Source organism: Epargyreus clarus, unplaced genomic scaffold, assembly GCF_041222505.1.
Source record: "Epargyreus clarus isolate Ecla_fem2 unplaced genomic scaffold, WU_Ecla_fem_2.2 ptg000017l, whole genome shotgun sequence".
In the NCBI taxonomy this organism is placed as follows: Eukaryota; Metazoa; Arthropoda; class Insecta; order Lepidoptera; family Hesperiidae; genus Epargyreus; species Epargyreus clarus.
In genome coordinates this window covers 1,158,316-1,178,177 of record NW_027332225.1, presented here as the reverse complement: position 1 = coordinate 1,178,177, position 19,862 = coordinate 1,158,316, and the positions used below count along the sequence as shown (strand labels likewise).

At 34.8% G+C, this 19,862-nt stretch overlaps 1 protein-coding gene across 3 annotated transcripts; it reads left to right on the top strand.

Annotated features, from left to right (window-relative positions):
• Positions 1 to 170: 170 nt before the first annotated feature.
• On the top strand, positions 171 to 19,376 carry Idh3a (isocitrate dehydrogenase [NAD] subunit alpha, mitochondrial). 3 transcript variants are annotated; one of them, XM_073082325.1, is made up of 7 exons: positions 171 to 326; positions 653 to 820; positions 2,156 to 2,334; positions 6,485 to 6,700; positions 9,983 to 10,118; positions 10,881 to 10,994; positions 18,728 to 19,376. In XM_073082325.1, the coding sequence occupies exons 1-7, from the start codon at positions 300 to 302 to the stop codon at positions 18,953 to 18,955; spliced, it is 1,068 nt and encodes a 355-aa protein (XP_072938426.1). In that variant the 5' UTR covers positions 171 to 299; the 3' UTR covers positions 18,956 to 19,376. The 3 variants fall into 3 exon arrangements, with proteins under 3 accessions (XP_072938426.1, XP_072938424.1, XP_072938423.1); XM_073082323.1 differs by lacking the exons at positions 171 to 326; positions 18,728 to 19,376 and adding exons at positions 350 to 577; positions 13,925 to 14,323; XM_073082322.1 differs by lacking the exon at positions 171 to 326 and adding an exon at positions 354 to 577.
• Positions 19,377 to 19,862: the final 486 nt, after the last annotated feature.

The window sequence follows — 19,862 nt, the reverse complement described above, 5'->3', positions numbered from 1 at the left end:
AATATTTTTTAATTAAAAATATTAATATTTTGTACTGAAAAAATATGACTCTACTAGTTATTATTACAAACAATAATAAAAGAAGGTTATGAATCATTTCAATTCAGAAAATAAACTTTGTTTCGTTCCGTTTCAGGTAATATTCATTGCATAATGTTTTGCGCATAATTGACAGTAGTGTCCTTGGCGCAATGTTTCCGGTCATGCGTCGTTGTCGGATTCGCCACTTCCTCCCCTCTCCGCCTCCTCGCCGCGGAGAATCGCTCGTCCCGTATAGCGTATAGTCAAAAATTTGTGAAATGGCAGCGAGATTAATAAGGAAAATTGTAAGTTTGTAGATCAGTGTAAAAAATTGCAGTTTGTGTTGCATTGCATGTACATCCCACCCTTTTAACCCTCGCAGGCTGCTAGCTAATTTCTTTTGCCATCCAAAAATAGCCCTATAGTTATGTCGAAGAATTACATAAAAGCGCTGTTGAAGCCTTTTCGTGAGAGTAAAGTTGTCGAAAGCTTGCTGAAACTGTTCGAGTCGGGGGCGAATAGGGGCGTCGGAGGGGTTGAGGTCGTGAAAAATGAGGTTAACATGGTTTTTTGTGGATTTTGCATTGTTATATGAGTTGAGGTTATAAGTCTGGTATTCTGTTGGTACCAGGTGCCAGCGGGCAGGGCGGGCGCGGCGCAGTACAGCACGGGGGTGCGGAGGGTGACCCTCATCCCCGGGCACGGCATCGGCCCCGAGATCACGGTGGCCGTACAGAAAATCTTCGAGGCCGCCAAAGTGCCTATCGAATGGGATGAGGTGGACGTCACAGCTGTTCGGGTAAGTACCGCGATGTTTGATGATTTCATGTTTTAGAACATAACTTTATCCCTTTTACATATTTTGTTTATATTTGTAGTTTGTAAAGTATAACTTGATCGATTTTTTTAACATTAGGTCAGTAAAGTATTGTCATGTTTTGTGACACATGTTCTTGAATTAAAAAGTTATACCACATTGTGTTACTGCTGTTTAAATAAATATTTATATATTTCACTATGAAATAAAAGTAATTATTTAATTTTACAATTTACAAGAAATTATTTACATGCCTTTATTTTCATACGACATTTTACATGCATACCATAGCATAATGTTACTTTATTATAATTATTAATTTAAATTGAAATCTTTGTGCAAGTAATGTCATTTATAAGTATTTAAATACAGAGTGAAATAAATTAATTTCTATAAAAAACCTATAAAAAATATATATATTTTTTTAATTAAAAGCTTGGTTAAGATATTTTCCTATAATGAGTCTCTATTATGTACCTAACATAAAAATTTAACAATATTTATCATACAAATTACTTGAATATTTCATTTTCCTTTTACTCCATTGCAAACACTCATGCCTTAATTGGAATGGGAAAATCCATTCTTTTATAGCTTTACGGCATTATTCAAATTGCAGTTTTTTCTAGTTAAGTCTCATTTCATTACAATGACATATAAGATTATAGTTTGCAGTTAAGTGAGTCATAAAATATGATATCTCATTAATAATATAATAGATGCGTCGTTATTCATATAACTTTATATCTAATGCGAATGAATAATAGTAATTATATCTCATTTACAGACAACTACAAATGTATCAATAAAATTGTGTGATTAATTGCTCCACTTAGATTATTTTATGAAATTTTAATGTTACTTTAATTATGTGAATGAAAATTAGTCTCAATTTTCATTCTCATAAAAACCTAAAATGTAAAAACCAGCCTAAAATTCTTGTCTGTCCATTACATAGTAATAGTAATGGGATTAACACAATAGGTTAAGGCAAGCAAAAGGTTTCTTATTAGTATAGTAATACATTCCATTTATACCAAAAGAAAACCAAACATTCAAGAACTTCATCTTCATTTATTTATTTACTTCAATATATTAAGATTTCTGAAATTTTAACAACTTTTAAAAAAAGAAAGCAAACCTTTATTTTCGAAATGCATAATAAATATGACAGCCACAGCTGTAACATAAAACCGTGAAAACAAACTAGGAAAACTTACTTTTCTGTGCTGGTTAACAAAGAAGTCACATACAAAAGAAAAATATAATAGGTCTTCACAATATTTCCTTGTTTTTGACTGTGCCTAATTATTCTAGGGTCCAGATGGCAAGTTTGGCATCCCACAGAAGGCCATAGACTCGGTCAATGCCAACAAGATAGGCCTGAAGGGGCCACTCATGACTCCCGTCGGCAAGGGCTACAGGTCACTCAACTTGGCCCTGAGGAAGGAATTCGATCTATACGCTAATGTCAGGCCTTGCAAGAGCTTGGATGGGTATGTATTTTACACCGTTTATTATTGATTATTATTTATTTATATATTTATTGTAAAAGTAACACAAAGTTATATTATTACAACAGGGCAGACTTAATGCCTAATGGCATTCTTTACCAGTCAACCAATGGTGCTTGGAGAGAATTTGCGGCAGGTGTTAAATAAATAAACAATATAATACATTAAGGATAAATAAATAAATATACATATAAGTTTTAAAAGAGCAAAAAAAAAGAAGCTTTATTTGTCAGATGAGGTGCTCAGATGGTCTCGGACAAGTTTTTTAATACATTTAAATACTATATATTGCACTAATTTTCTACCTGCTGATAAAATTATATTGAATTTCAAATGTTGCTAGTATGGTAAGGGGATGTATCACTGCCAAACTATTCCTATCGTAAAACAGGTCTGTGTTTTTGTGGATGACATTGAATGCCGTTTAAATTGCTTACAATGCGACTATCTCAATTCTCAGAAGGTGCAACACATTTTTGATCGGCTTCAGGTAGATCACTATTCTATACAGAGTTGGTTACATATGTCTATGGGCAGCAGTGAAAACTTAATAGACTGCACACTCATTTGCTACTGCGATCATATAAAAAAACAATTCTGTTAGCTTGTCCCATTTGAAAATGTTATATCCATAGCTTAAACAACCACTTCATATCTGATAGTATACATTTAATATTGCTATTATCTATTACAATGTATGAAATATATTTGCTTTGTGATTGAACCTGTCATACTAAGTCCATTGTCATGTGATATTTGAATTGATTCCAATAAATCCTAACAATGTATTCAAGTCTTATTTGAATTCAAAGGAGGAATCTTTGTTCTTATTTCTTTGTTACTTTTGTTCAAATAAGTATTCTGTTATTTACTTTCAACGTCAATCCTGTATTTTACGACTGCCAAGCACAGGTTTTCCATGAATAAGAAAGGATGAAGCAATAATAACTATGGAAAATTGATGTGCTTACTTGAGGCTTGAGGAATTGCAGGCCACGAATGTGAGAAACCCTAATTCATAGTAGCAGACGAGCATGCAGTCCACCTGATGGTAAGTGGCTACTGCCGCTCATGGACATGTGTAATCAACCCCAGATAGGACTAGATTCCTATGTGAGGTCGGCCACAGATGTGCCTGTACCCCTGAGGACTAAGCTGGAACGCTTATGAAAAGTATGTCTCCATACCATAACACAACAGCGCTTAACACTGCTGTTAGTAGGTAGAAAGAAATATGTTCTAAAGCCACTCAAAAATTGAGAACAAAGCAAATTTGTATTTTGTAAGCATTTGACATACATCTGGGCCACTACATTAAATTGTAACAGCATATGTGACATTCTTTCTTGTATTTTCCTTGTTGCTCGCAAGTAGATCAAGCGTGTGTTTGATTAAGGTTAAGAAGATTAGTAATTTAACATACGGTTTTACTACATGTATATTGTATGTATGATAATCTGATTTAAATAAGACTTTTATCAGCTTGTTTTTTACTTTTTAGTAGTGGTCAATTTGTGGTAATTTCTAGTTGATTTGCAGAAATAGTATGACTGTTAATTTACTATCTGTATCTCGCAATATAATGTAATACTTCCTACAGTAGCAATCGTCACTTGATATTGCATCTATAGTTTGAGGTTGCCATACTGCAATCAATGTCCAATGAACTAAAATTGGTAAATTTTACACAATAACATAAAATACATTGCAGCAACAGAGTATCGTTGGGAGATTTTTTAGTTAATTTGTTAAGTTGAGTTGAGTTAATAGTTAAGTTAAGTTAATAGTTAAGTTAAGTTGAGTTAATAGTTAAGTTGTTAAGTTGAGTTAATAGTTAAGTTGGGAGATTTTTCAGTATGATGTTTTTTTTTATGACCTTTCGATCGTCATAAATATTTTCTTTAAATGTATATTTATTAAAATAAGGTTGTGTAAAGTTTTAAGGTTTTAACTTTTTACACTGTTATTTGTTTGTAAATTCTTGAAAATATCATCAAAATCGGTTCAGTCAAGATAGAGGTTTTAATGTCTAAAATTTTAGACCATAATTTATTAATAATATTTAGACTATGATAAGAAGTTCAATATTATTAACTTCACCATATTTTATGTAAGTATTATAAAAATCAATATCAAGGACTGATTTGATTATAATAAATCACAGGCCTACAAGTATAAGTCATGTGATACGCGAAATGATTATGTCAATACATTATCAGAAACATGCGAAATATAACCGATTGGTAGTTTATCAGTTATATCCATCATTTCTGATTTAGTTATATCTAGATTGATGCGATATTCCACTGAACATTCCTCGAATATATGAGATTAGTTGAGATATGATTATTAAGGTGTGTTATCCTGGATTAAATTAAATTATGTTATCAATCCAAGATTGTTTTCACATATTTATTTTTAATTTTTCAAGTACAGTTTATGTATTGGAATACTTTATGTTATATAATCGAAATCGTAATCGAACATTTACATAATCGTTGTTGCTTTCTATGGAGATGTGTAGTCCCTAACAATATCTATTGTCTAACTGAGTTCGACTACAGGTGCGTTACTACCCGGATATCCTATGGTTTTTTTACTTCATGGTTACCAGGCGCAGGCAGGTCATTCCAAACCGGGCTCGCATATAAACGGTTCCGGGATAGATTCTCGGCGACGCAGACATTATAAAACCGTGAATTTAAATTTCTGCTCGATCTAAATTACGATACAGAATCGTCTTGAACGTGTCATAGAGAGCGTGTAAGTGGGAATTATCATAATTATTATGCCATTACCGTTGTATTGTAGAGGTCTCCCTTCAAGGGTCATATTAGCGTAATATTATCTACTAGCCGACCCGTGCCCACTTCAATGGCGGTAATTATATTTTTGCGAAGCAATTATGTTGTGAGAACTAATAGAGAACCACATTTTTGATGAACATTATGTTCGTGTACACCGAACCGATTAGTTAGCGCACGCCGGTATTTTTATCTAGACTTCTTATTTAATCGTAATAAAATATAGCGTATAGCAGTCCTGAATAGTGTAGCTTTCTGATTGTGAAAGAACTTTCATGATCGGTTCAGAATTTCCGAAGATTAGCCCTTACAAACAAACAAACAATCAAAGTAACAAAATTTACTCCTTTATAATATTAGTATAGATAGTATAGATGAAATGTGTCACCACATTATATAAGTGTTATCTATATAATGCGTACAGTTGCGTGCAAAATTCGGTTATTGATATCCTATCTAATACGTGACGAAGTGGCGAGACGTGATAAAAAAATATTTCGGTGAATATCGAATGTCAATGTCATGTAGATCAATAGATAGATAATACATATAATACAATATTTTATCTTTTTATTGAAATTGATGAAACTCCTTCCTATTTGAAGGAATTGAATGGTAATTTATGAGCTGTTTTATATGGATGTTACGCTATTTGAATTTGTATGTTTATGCATCTTAGCTCTGAAATAGAACGAGCGATTCAGTTACGACAATACGGTTTTTATTTTATTTTAAAGCAGGATTCATTTTGGTGGTTCCAAACTATATTAGATTAAAATCTGTTGAGTCATTTGAACATTTATCAGCACTATTCCAAGATGATTCATATTGTAAAATTTCTATTTTTGGTAGGAATAACATTAGCAAACTACCCTATACTTGTTGCTAAAGGTCGTGTATCCAGCTTCCGTATCATCAGTACACAAGTTCAAAATAATTTTTATCACATGCTTTTACTCATATTTCAATTGTGTGTACAAAATTTCACTATAGAGACTAAGTATCTTTTTTAATATTGGAGTAGCAGACGAGCATGCAGTCCACCTGATGGTAAGTGGCTACTACCGCCCATGGACATTTGTAATGAACCCCAGATAAGATTAGATATTCCTAGCTGAGTTCGGCCACAACAGACGCGCCGCTACCCATGACAACTAGTTAGAACACCTCGGGAAAGTATATCTCCGTTACCACACCCTTCAAACCAGAACTCAGCAGCGCTTAACACTGCTGTTATAACCCAAAAATAGGTGTGGCGATGGTGCCGCCGGATTCGAATCACAGAGAGTTCTGCGTTCAAATTACTATAAAACCTTCATTGTCAACAGCATTAAGACACTGTACGACAGCGTGGACGTGGTGACGATCCGCGAGAACACTGAGGGCGAGTACTCGGGCATCGAGCACGAGATCGTGGACGGCGTGGTGCAGTCCATCAAGCTGATCACCGAGGAGGCCAGCAAGAGGGTCGCCGAGTTCGCGTTCCAGTTCGCCAGGGACAACAAGAGGAAGAAGGTCACCGCTGTGCACAAGGCTAACATCATGTGAGTTGGGTTGGGTTGGGTTTGTTCCTAAAATCCCGGTACCAGAATAGGGTTACGGTATCCCCTGCCTGTCGTAAGAGGCGACTAAAAGGGGCTTCTGGGGTTGCAGGCAAGAGTACAGGCTTAAAGTGTCCAGCAAGCGACCCCGGGAAGGACAGCGGTTTGTGTGGTCGCATATCGCTGTAATCACCAGGGGATGTGAGAGGAGCGTAAATTGCTCCCCCCAGGGCAGAGCCAGATAGAAAGGCATCGCGTTAGGACTCCGGTTGTGTTCCGTTGGAAATCCCGGTGTTCTCTACCAAACACCGTGGATGGCCACCGGGGGGATTTAAGTGCGGTGAAAGCCCCACATAACACGGCGTCGCTCCCACGGCGTCGGGTACAGGTTTTGAAAGTTTCCCCCTCGTCAAAAAAAAAGGTTAGATCGTCGTAAAAAAATACGTTCGCATGTAAGATTTTATATTGCTTTGGAGTATATGTAAAATAAAACAGTATTGCTAAATTATAGGACCCGAACGCGGCACATCGCATCGTATATACCTACAATTATTTCTGCAAAACTAGCAATGTCGTATTTCGTAAAAAAAATAAACCATTCCTAAAGTATACCTTCAAAAAATTAAGGTTGCATATCAGCTGGAAAACCGGTCCTAGGAAAAGGGGTCTACACACCCATCTACAGTCCTAATATCAGAAGCACTGACGTAGTATTCGGGAGTGTCCTGTGCCAAACCAAAAAGTTTCGAGATAAAGCCAGTGAGACAATATAATCCAAATATAGAAACGCCTCCAAAACAAATTCCCAAATAAGATTTCAATTACCCAATTAGACAGCTGATGTCTAGATCTAGAAGGTTATTGTTGTATTCAATGTCAACACAATGTGAATTGGGACGGACTTACGAATGTGACACTATTGGTAGTTAGTTATATACAGGATAAGGTCACCGCTGCGCACAATTACTTTAAATTGCAACGAATAAATTTACATATGTAATGTATGTTTGATACACAAAATGTATGCCAGGAACGTGATTTCCAAGAATTTATCGTAAGCAAGACATTTTTGGATACATAATGGCACTGTATAAGAGGTACTCATTCTATCGTTTTGAATACTTCATATTTTATTTTATTAAGGAATTTAATTTTTATTAAAGCGTAACGTATAACTATCGATTTGGTCCATGTGAGATCAACCCTTTCAAAAACGTCTCCTATTACCAGCTTAGCTAGGGTTTAGGGCACCCCTAACAAGCTTTAAAATTTTGCGTTCGAAACGTTTTCTAAAAGATCCTATCTTACTCAATCCGATTCGAAAATCTTGACGGCGTTTTTTGCCGACTCGTGACATGGAGATATATCGATAAAATATACATAATTTATTGTTGGCCAAATCCACCTCTGAAGGTAGCTGAAAAACAGAGCCCACTATGTCAACATTATATAAAGAACTCCTTTCCAAAATTTCTTGCTTGGAGTTAAGTTTGTGTCAGTTTCAACGTTAAAAAATACAATTGAACAATGTCAAAAGGCGCCTGTGAATAGCTTCAATTTGCATCGTTGCAACATCCTAAGTGGGCAAAGTCGGTCCATTAGCGCTAACGACGGTGTCATCTGACGCCCGTAACCTGAACCGTCCTCCATTCTGTTATTGTAATTGGCTTTGACTTACTAAGTAGCTTGGCCCGTATTATGCACACTTTTTAATTAGTTATGTCTCTTTCTGTATGTTCATATGGATCTAGCAACATTTTTTTTACTACTCTTCCACTTAACTAATTTAAAATACTTGTGTACCTTTTATATTATGGAAGTGGCACAAGAGCATATGGTCCACCTTGTAGTAACTTGCTACTTCCGCTCTTAGACATCTTAAATTAACGTCACATAAGATTATAGTCCCATCTGAGGCCACAGATGCGCCGCTACCCCTGAGGACTAAGCTGGAACGCCTCGGAAAAGTATTTCTCCCTTACCCTTCAAACCAGTACACAGCAGCGCTTAACACTACTATTTATAGGCAGAAATAGGTGTGGCGGTGGTGCCGCCGGGTTCGAACTACAAAGGATACTACCACCTTCAAATTAAGTCACTCACGACATGCGGTGTTTTAATGTCTTTAAGAGTTTTGTCGTGACTACGATCCATACAATTGGGTCGAAATATCTGCAATAAAGATATTAAAAAACGTATATCGTGAGTATGTTAGATAGTAAAAATCTAATCTCCATTGACCGCCGTCTGTACGTGGCACGTGACAACCATGCGTCAATGAACTCTGACGCATTTAAAAAATACTGCCATACATACATTTTTAGGGTGTAATGCATATTTGAGATTTAAATCTTTGATACAAGGTATGCCTGACATGATATGTATAACAATGTTACAGACCGCGTAAACTGCTAGTCCGCTCTGTATATAGAAATGAATCGCGTCGCCATAGAAAATTGTATGACTACACCTGCTCGCAACAACTTGAGAGCGGACTAGCAGTTTGGCGCGGACTGTACTATGATAACATTTTTTGAAACCACTAGATATAAAACAGATTTTTTTAAGATTGCCGTAAAGTAAATTCTATCACATAAACTTTTTATAAACGATATTATATTTAAGAAAATAATTATAAATTCGAATTTTGACAGAGATCAAAAACTTTAAAACAGTTCCGTAATTTTTTCTCTTTAGTTTGTTATCTGATCTACCTTTTTTGCTTCGTAGCTATCGACGGTATTTAATTTTATTCAATAAAACTTTTTTTACAATGATAATGATTCAATTTCTACCACTGGGCATATTCGACCACGTTACATAAATGAAATGAAATATATTTATTTTGTGAAGGCCAACGGCGGCACTTACAAATTATCAGTTACAATATTTTTCTTAAACTACAAACGGATCGGGACGCGACCTCTCATGGATTTCTTTTTTTTATAATAAAGGAGTAGCAGACGAGCATGCACTCCACATGATGGTAAGTGGCTACTGCCGCCCATGGACATCGGTAATCAACCCCGGATAGGATTATATATTCCTACCTGAGGTCAGCCACAGATGCGCCGCTACTCCTGAGGACTAAGCTCAGGAACTCAGACAGACTTTTCTGAGGAACGCCTCAGAAAAGTCTGTCTCCTTTACCACACCCTTCAAAACGGAACACAGCAGCGCCTAACACTGCTGTTATTAGGTAGAAATAAGTGTGGCGGTGTTGCCGCCGGAGTCGAAACACAAAGGGTTCTTCCACCTTCAAAATATAATTATTAATTCTTCCAGGCGTATGTCCGACGGCCTGTTCCTGCGGTGTTGCCGCGACCTGGCCACCAAATACCCCGACATCAAATTCGAGGAGCGCTACCTCGACACCGTCTGCCTCAACATGGTGCAGGACCCCTCCAAGTTCGACGTGTTGGTCAGTATGCGACACTTTGGATTAGTTTTTTTTTATATAATATAGGAGCAGCAGACGAGCATGCAGTCCACGGTCTACCTGATGTTAAGTGGCTATTGCCGCCCATAGACATCTGTAATCAACTCCAGATAGGTTTAGATATTCCTACCTGAGGTCGGCCACAGATGCACCGCTACCCCTGAGGACTAAGCTGGAACGCCTCGGAAAAGTATGTCTCCCTTACCGCACCCTTCAAAACGGAACACAGTAGCGCTTAAATCTGCACTATTTAAGTCACAGAAAAGCAGCAATTCGAACACTTGTATAAATATAGTCCACTCATATGTCTATGTAGTTGTAATTAATACCTTTATAATTAATTCCGAATAGGATTAGAGTTTCACTTGGGATTGAGTTAAATAAAATTTACATGAATGTAAACAATTATAACTTCATAATATTATGTTTATTATACAATACTTTTGGCATACGCCAAATGATGCTTGGCAGACGGCCATAACGACGAATTGTTGTTCTTTTTGTACGGTTCGAATTTCCCTCACGTATCTAAATGAAATGAATGAATATAGCTGTTATGTTTGCTTGTATACTTTACTTTGCCTCTAAGGTATGTGAAGTCTACCAATACGCACTTGGCCAGCGCGGTGGACTATGGCCTAATCCTTCTCATTCTGAGAGGAGACCCGTGCTCAGCAGTGGGACAGTAATGGGTTGATGATGATGATTTTCCTTTGATGTAATATATATTGTTTGGTGTTACAGGTGATGCCCAACTTGTACGGTGACATCATGTCGGACATGTGTTCCGGTCTGGTGGGCGGGCTCGGCCTCACCCCCTCCGGTAACATCGGCAAGAACGGTGCGCTGTTCGAATCTGTGAGTATTCAACTTAATTGTTGGTCTAATGTTGGTTATTTTAATTATTTTGAACTTTAACGCAGGTTCGTAGCCTTATGCGGGCTATGAAAGGTCAAGATATAATATTTTTTATAGGTACATTATATCAAGGTAGACATTTAAATAATATAATATTATATTTAGGGTTTTATAGGGTATAGGGTATACCCTAAGATGTGTATATCTGATGTGCTCCACTATGTTCCGGCATAAAACATGAATGAATGAAAGTTGTATATGGAAATATTTGAAGTTGTTAAATCACAGACATCGAATTTCTGGGAGGTGTGGAAACGTGACCATTGTGATGCTGCTATAATTGCCTTGTAGCAACTATAGTAAGTAGTCAGTGTGACTATTTATTTATTCATTAATTTATTTATCACTTAGATACTCCTATGGATTATCATAAATGTATACGTGTTGCAGTGATCACATAACGTCGAGTAAACTGCGTTTAAATTTTTATTATGACACGCTATACAAATGATTCAAAAATATAAAAAAAATCAAGTAATAAACTAACCAATTTGAAAGTATACTCTTATAGTTATAGCCTTATATTCTCTTCGCATACAAATGCTAAATAATACTTTTAAAGTAAAACATCTTCTAAACTAGGAAACAACTCATAAACCACGTTAAAAGGCCTTCAAACTGGTATATAAACTTAACCTAGAAGTAATATCAAATTCTGTTATCACGACATTATCAGCTATCGCCGCAGTATCGGTTCAAGGTTTATCGCCTTGTCTCGTGAGGAATACCGCAGTGACTCATTAGTATTTACTATGTATTATACGATTTAATTGTTTTGTATATTTATATATTTCATGAGGTTTGTTGAACTGTCATGACTGAACTGTTTGCTGAATTATGTAAATTAAATATTCGATATGATTACAGTAGAAACTTTAATATATCTCTGCCTCATAACAGCAGTGTTAAACGTTGATGTTTTCTGGTTTGAGGGTGTGGGAAGGGAGACATATTTTTCCGAGGCGTTTCAGTTCGGTTCCATTTTCGGTACGTATATCAGACTTTATATAAGTCAAAGTAAAAAATACTGTATATTTAAGTTTTGTTACAAATGTAAAGTAAACTTCATTTCGCTTAAAAAAAAATGAATAGAGTCCATGAGTTGAGTCCCTTCGCCTGTGGCGACACATACTATCTTTCAATTATCGAGCGAGCATATCTATAATCTACAAAAGGTTCAATCTACTTGCATGGTTCAAGTTAAGTATAAGGACGAAAGTGGTAAAAAAAAGTGTTAAGTTTTCCAAAATTTTCTGGCAAAAAATTGTGATCAGTTGAAATACGAGATTAATCTTTAATATGTAAGTATTAACAAAATAGAATATATATACGAATACGTGGCGTTGACGGAGGAAGAAGTGACGTAAGTCTGTCTCAAGTATATTTGGTTCGAGTGTGAGACTAACGGGTGTCGGTTGCGGAACGAAACGCATTCATCCAAATAACCGCATGGATTGTATGTTTTTGTGTTGTACTCAATCACCAATCGTTAATCTGTACATTACTTTTTGTAAAATAATAGAAATTACGGATGCCCATAGCAAAATAACTTTAAAGAAAGAATTGTGAAAAGTTTTTCGAATCCTATTAATATTTGTCTAAATACAAAACTTAGACAAATTGCATTACATTACATTTTGAAAAAAAATACTGGATTCCAATAATAATTTTGTATAAGTTATCAAATCAACTAAAATAAAATATTTTTTTTTTCAAATGGCAATATCTCTAACAATGAATATTTTTATTTATTTATTGACGTGATGACAAATGACGTGTCTTGTGTTTTTCATACAACTCTTCTGTCCTTTCTGTTCGTAAAACAGAAACACTTAACTGTCTTTTATCTATTTCATAAAATCTATTATATTCCATTTTAAAATAATCATTGTGAATAATTGTGTATGTGATTGTCTTGTTATCATAATTACCATGTCTATCAATGTATAGAAATAATGTATTAATATAAACCTGTCTTGTGTTGCCATCTCACACTGTATCACAAACATTTACTCTAAATACATGAAGTAAATAATTCCTTTCTTGTATGTTTATATACATTTTCGCGTTTGAGGACGTACGAATAATAAGTTTTGTTGGTTTGTTCTATGATACAGTAATAATCCTGTCTAATTTGTATCTAAGAGATTGTTCTCTATTTTTAAACTTTTATCTCCACACTAGGATTTACTGTGCCGTATCTATAGCTACAAATATACAGACAATAATATTATACAAATGCCAGAACGGAACAGAAAAATATTTAAGGCAATCAGAGATCAAACCCACAACTGTGGCACAGGCTGGTGTGGTAACTGCTACACCAAGCGGTCAAAAATATTATTTATCGTATTTTATTCCATTATTTCTTGAATACAAATCAATTCCTATTCGCAAGTACTTTTTTGCATGTATTTTAAGTAGGTACTATAGTCTACTTGTAACAATCATGCAAAACTATTCTTTACATAATTACAACGCTCACGCATGTCAAGTGCACATGAGCAACATATCCGTTCTCCACATATCTAACTTACGAATGTAACACTGTGAACGTGTAACATCTCTAACCGAGCATTTGTGTTCAAGTTCTAACACTAGAACCATGTCATCTGGTGGTCTACTCTGTACATCCGTCGACGAAATTTTGGAACCGAAACGTAGGATATACTCGAAACTTTGGACGAAATTTATAATGTATCCGAATCTTTGGACGAAACTTAGGATACATCCGAAACTTAGGACATATCCGAAACTTCGGCCGAAATTTACGATACATCCGAAACTTCGGTCAAAACTTAGAGTATACCGAAACTACGGATTACAGAGCGGACCTCCTAGCTTCAAATACTAATCCAACGGCCTTCCAGGTGCACGGAACCGCCCCAGCGATCGCCGGCCAAGACAAAGCCAATCCCACCGCGTTGCTCCTCTCCGGCGTCATGATGCTGCGCCACATGCACCACTTCGACTTCGCCGACAAGATCGAGAGCGCTTGCTTCTCTGTCCTACGTGATGGCAGGGTCCTTACCGAAGATTTGGGAGGCAAGAGCACCTGTACCGACTACACCAATGAAATCATAAGGAATTTACGTTAGAGAAGTCGTTAGGGCGTACGGTTGAACTGGCGCATGTGTACGGAGCGGACGTTCGTCGTTTGCAATGTACAGTATGTAGCCGCGACGCTCGATTGATTTTAAGAAATAGTATGCGAGCGGGAGACCGCCGCGTGTGAACGCACCCTACGTCCGCCCCGTGTGTAAAAACTAGGGCTGTAAAATTTAACCGGCCAAGCCGGCTAAAAAAGTTAGCTAAATTAATTAGCTAGCTAACCGATAGGCTTAGCTAATTTAACCGGTTAACTTAATTAGCTCAGCTAATTAGCTAACGGCTAACCGGCTAACCGGCTAATTCTTTTTTCAGCTATTCACTGATTCCTTTTCTATAGAAAGGTTCAAAAAATAATATTAAGGCTCTTTTTTTTTCTTTAAAGAAACGATAGTCGCGAAATTTACTTATTTAATATTTTATCAATTATTTAAATAATTATGTTGAATTGTGATTTTCAGTTGTATGAGATATATATCTTCAATTGTATGAGAAATATCAAATATGAAATTTGTGTCACATTTTTTTTTATTTTTTTTTATATTTAACCTAACGATAAGGCAGACGGGCTACCTGATGGAAAGCAGTCACCGTCACCTATGGACATTTGCAACACCAGAGGAGTCGCCAATGCATCGCCGGCTTTGGAATATCACATATGATAACTACTAGAAAATTATAACAGCGCACCAAAAAACATCGGCTAAAAAACGAACTACTGTACAAATTAACGTCACCATTAAAAAAAATCAAAAAACGCGTGCAATTTAAATCTTGTATTAAAACAAATTTTATGGTAATAATTTGCTGTAGTATTTATCAAAGACTATCATTTTCAATTATATTATTTTCTAAAAACTATTATTTATATAATTATTTAAATTATTGATAAAATATTAAATAAGTAAATTTCGCGACTATCCTTTCTTTAAACAAAAAAAAAGAGCCTTAATATTATTTTTTGAACCTTTCTATAGAAAAGGAATCAGTGAATAGCTGAAAAAAAAATTAGCCGGTTAGCCGGTTAGCCGTTAGCTAATTAGCTGAGCTAATTAAGTTAACCGGTTAAATTAGCTAAGCCTATCGGTTAGCTAGCTAACTTTTTTAGCCGGCTTGGCCGGTTAAATTGTACAGCCCTAGTAAAAACCCTACGCCTAGGGTACTACACATACTATCTTTCAATATGCGCGAGTGAGCACCCGCGTCAGTTTAAGTGGACGCCCTTAGAAGAGATGCTGCGGTAGTATCACACCCGTTTCAAGTGGGTATCTGAATCTATAATTTTGTTTTAGTTAATTTATTAAATCCGTCTCAGTAGTGTACGCCAAACAAAGTTTGGGAGCGGCTGTGAGGCTAATCAATTAAAAAAGACTTGTTATTAAATGTTTTTTTTATGAAAATGTTGCTAATTTTCATAGTTGGTTTGATTATTTTGCATTTTTTTTAAATGTGGCTATTATATTGGTTTCTATGAATTTTCATTTTCACTTAAAGTTTTTTCAAATGTACTTAATTGAAAGCACCATTTATTTTTTAAATATTACTTAATAATATACTACCCCGCAGCATTGCGCTTTCTCTAATACAATGACATTTTCCACTTGAGTATAACGACGACGTAATATGTTTAATTCAAATACATCGAAAGGTGAACAATATTACCGTCGCTTATTGCAAGTGGAACATAACAAATAGATAATGTAGATACTGTTGATACATACTTGTAGTTTTATATTGACGAATGTTCACGTGCTGTCTTATATACAGGTGCCTACCAAAGAAGTATTAAAAGATAATTATCTTATAATGATTTTGTTGTTGACCTGATAACTAATGGACTTAGGTCTGAGTTTGAAAATGTCCCAACTAAATGTACTATAAAATTAAAAAGTGCTACCATTACATTGCTAGTAATTTAGGCAATGGTAATAAAAATGTTTGTTGATTTCAAGATTGCTAAAATGGTGGCGTTGTCAAACAAAATCAAATTTTTATTTCATTTTGTTGTCAACGGACATTTTTTTTTTTTTTGTTTATAAATTTAGACCTATGTCCATTTCTGTTTGAGTCAATGAGTTGTGTAAAAAAGATCTGCCGTTCGCCGAAAGTACTCAGGAATAAAACAGATTATAAGTTTTAACTTTTTTGCATTTTAAAAATATTTTTTTTACTCTTTTTGTGGTAAATAGACTTATAATGTTAATATTGTAGGGAATTAAACAGAATGAATGATTTACACGAAGTTCTTTCAAAAATATACAATAATATTTCTAAATATCATGGCATAAAAAATTACTTTTAAAAAATAAAATATGTTCTTTCAGACATTATTTCACATTGATGACTTTGAAAAAAAAAAAGGTATTTATTGCCACAATTTTTTCCCATTACGGTCTCTATTTGTCTCCTTACAATATTTTTCCAATTGAGAAAGAAATGAATATGTTAGGAAGAACATTTTCATTAAATGTTCCTCATTTCAATTCTTTCAGAAGTGATGTTGGCTTAATATTGTGATTTTAATTATATTTCTTAATTCAATTGAGATTCAATATTTCAAATGAGATTTACAAATAATACTATTAATTCGTATTATCGAGAGAAAAGTATTACATACGGGTACAAAGTAATATTAAAATCAAGCAAATTGAACCACTGACAAAAGCTTCAATATTTCGTAGTTATTTGTAAGATAATTTATTCTACGATCTTTGTTACCATTAGGTATTTATTTGTAGTGATATTTGGCTGTTTTGCGTGTAGTAAAATTAGTATTTCAATTGGGAATGTTGATATAAACCGATTTTTTATCTGTGCTCTTAGAACTGCCAAAATGCTTTAGTAGTTTTGGGTTTAGTAATTTACTTCAAAATAACATAATAAAAATGGCGACTTTTGTATGGATTTCTCGCTCGCACATAGGGAATGTACGAGAGATAAATAGAAATTTTGACATTTTGGATTATTAAGTTGAAAGCTACTAATATTTTGGCGCGCAGATAAAAATTTCTGGATATAATGTAAATATACAACCAGTATAAGAAATAACGTGTATTCAATGCTTATAGGAATAGTTTGTACTTAAAATCTTTTTATTCGCAATAACTGCGTGACAATGTGTAAGCATAGCTCGTAAACTTTACACTGCCATTGTGGAGGAATTAGAATTGACGATATTTTCTCCTAATAGTCTCCCAAAAAAAGATATTAAATCCGTGTCTAGATTTTCTATTGACTCAGAAAGAATGGAGAAAAGACGAATACACAAGTAGCATTTTAATTGAGTATGCAGTTCTCTATAAAAACGATTAGCTGGTTGTATATTAATTAAACATTCTAGAATTCATGATATTGACCACGATTATGTTAAATGTTTAGTTCCTTAGTTTGTGATGCAATTTAGTTTATGTATAACGATTATGTTTTATATAAACACACGTGCAGTATTTGTTATGAATGCATTTTTATTTTTAATTTAGCCACGAGAGTGTTGCCAATTTACATTGTATTTGTATTTAATTTATTTTTATTCTAAGTACAACAGTGTTCAGATACAATCTGACAATAATTTTTAAAATATATATTTATGTAGAATCATTCTTGTAAGAGATTGCGTGACTATGTGCTTATCCATTCAGTTGATATAAGTAAATAGGAAATAAAAGTTTTAATTGAACACGTGTTTTATTTGTGAAACGTCGTCAAAAATAAATATTTGAATTAAAAACTACTTTTATTTCTATCCAACACCATTGTTCCTCTTATTTCTTGTATACTTCCGTACATAGTTATATTAGGACGTCCGCTAAAATTGAGGCGTGTTCACAAAGCGTATGTCCGCTTCGGACTTCTTCGGATAGGACTCTCCGTGGGAGTCTGGTCGTTTGTAATGCAAGATTTTGTGACTCCTGGCGCGTATCAACTGATTTTGAGAAACGATTTATCAGTGAACGCTCGCCGCTATGCGTTTAAAAATCTGTCACACTTGCCAATTTTAGCGTTTATTGTGAGCTCGATAAAAGTACGTGTAGGGAGATTAACAAAGGTTTTTGTCTACCGCCATAAAATAATTACTAATAATAGCAATAATATGATTAATCATTATATGAACTTTATAGCCACTCCGTTTCTGTAAGTCAAAGAGTATAAGAACCTGCTGTAAGCCCTCTAGCATCTGCATGACGTTAATATCTGGATTGGACTGGATTATTATCCACATATCGGGTAAAAGAATGCAATATCGAAAAAATCTACGTATATCTTAGAATCAATATCTTGTGGAAATGTCCAGTCTTATTATCTAAAATCATATCATCAATAAAAGATGATAGTAGATATAGTAAATCGAACATACATAAAGTTATTGCTATGCTATAAAACTTGTTTTTATCATTTTTTTGCTGGATATGGCAATTTTTGTTTAATAAACACTAATAGCATTTTAAATATTATGAGAATTACTTTCTAGTAATCTTACAAATATATTTCAATATGCCAGTACTTGTACATGCCCACTATAAATGACTTGTAGTTTATTGATGCTAGTGATATTAATTACTTTACAGGTTCACGGCACAGCTCCAGATATCGCTGGCAAGGATATGGCCAACCCCACTGCGCTCTTGCTATCCGCCATCATGATGTTAAGGCATTTGCAGCTCAACGACCACGCCGACAGGGTACAGAATGCTTGCTACGAGGTATTGCGCGAGGGTAAGAGCCTCACTGGTGACCTCGGTGGTACCGGAAAATGCAGCGAATACACCAACGCTATTATCTCAAAATTGAAGTAGGCTGTATGTGTTCAAGTCTTGGACTGCCTGAAGATCAACCCCAAACTTCATTGTAGTCTATTGACATTTTGAATTTGCCGCTGAAAGTATGAACTACAAAATTATTTATTATTTCGATTGTGTGGATGTAAGAAAGTATTATTTATTTAAATGTCGAATACCAAAGTTCAATGTAGTTCAGTATCGAATAAATAAATCTATGAATCGACCCTCTCCACTGCAATAATCTTATGACGGTAATGATAAGTATTTAGACAAGAATATTTTAGTAGGAAATAACACTGTAAATATTGTTAAAATATTTCCGAAGATTTTATACAGATGTAAGAAATATCTTATATCATCTTTGTTATTTATTTGACATATAAGATGAACATGTTACATAACATTGGATTACATCTTTATTAAAAATGTTGACATACTTTGTTGTTTCATTTATATGTATTTATAATTATGTATAATGGTCTTGAAGAACTCCTTGTTGAGTGGCTGAGCACCGTAGTAATCGTATAGTATCAAGATAATCGTGAATATGGCTTATTTGTGCGTAATTTTTTGAAGCATTTAATATTTTATATCAACGCAGGTTTATCCGTGTTTCCTTGCACAAATAATCAAATTATTTTTTAGCAAGTTACTATATGAGCCGTTGCAAAGTGCTTGGATGAACTTACGCACGGAGAGACTAAAAATGACTATATTGACCTTACCTGTCCCATGGGTTTATCTTATCGTCAATCAGAAGCCGCAATCATCGTCAACCCATTACTATCTCTCAGCTGGGCTTGGTCTCTCCTCAGAGTAAGTGAATTCATCATATTCAAACACACTGGCCAAGTGCTATTTATATAGGACGACTGCTCTATAAAAGTATATAGTCCGTAAACTGTTTGCCACGGATTAACAA

Excerpts from the sequence above, each read along its gene's own strand:
- Idh3a (XM_073082322.1), top strand. The coding sequence starts at position 449 with ATGTCGAAGAATTACATAAAAGCGCTGTTGAAGCCTTTTCGTGAGAGT. Across the intron at positions 578-652 it reads TTGAGGTCGTGAAAAATGAG|GTGCCAGCGGGCAGGGCGGG; the intron begins GTTAACATGGTT and ends TGTTGGTACCAG. Across the intron at positions 6,701-9,982 it reads GTGCACAAGGCTAACATCAT|GCGTATGTCCGACGGCCTGT; the intron begins GTGAGTTGGGTT and ends TAATTCTTCCAG.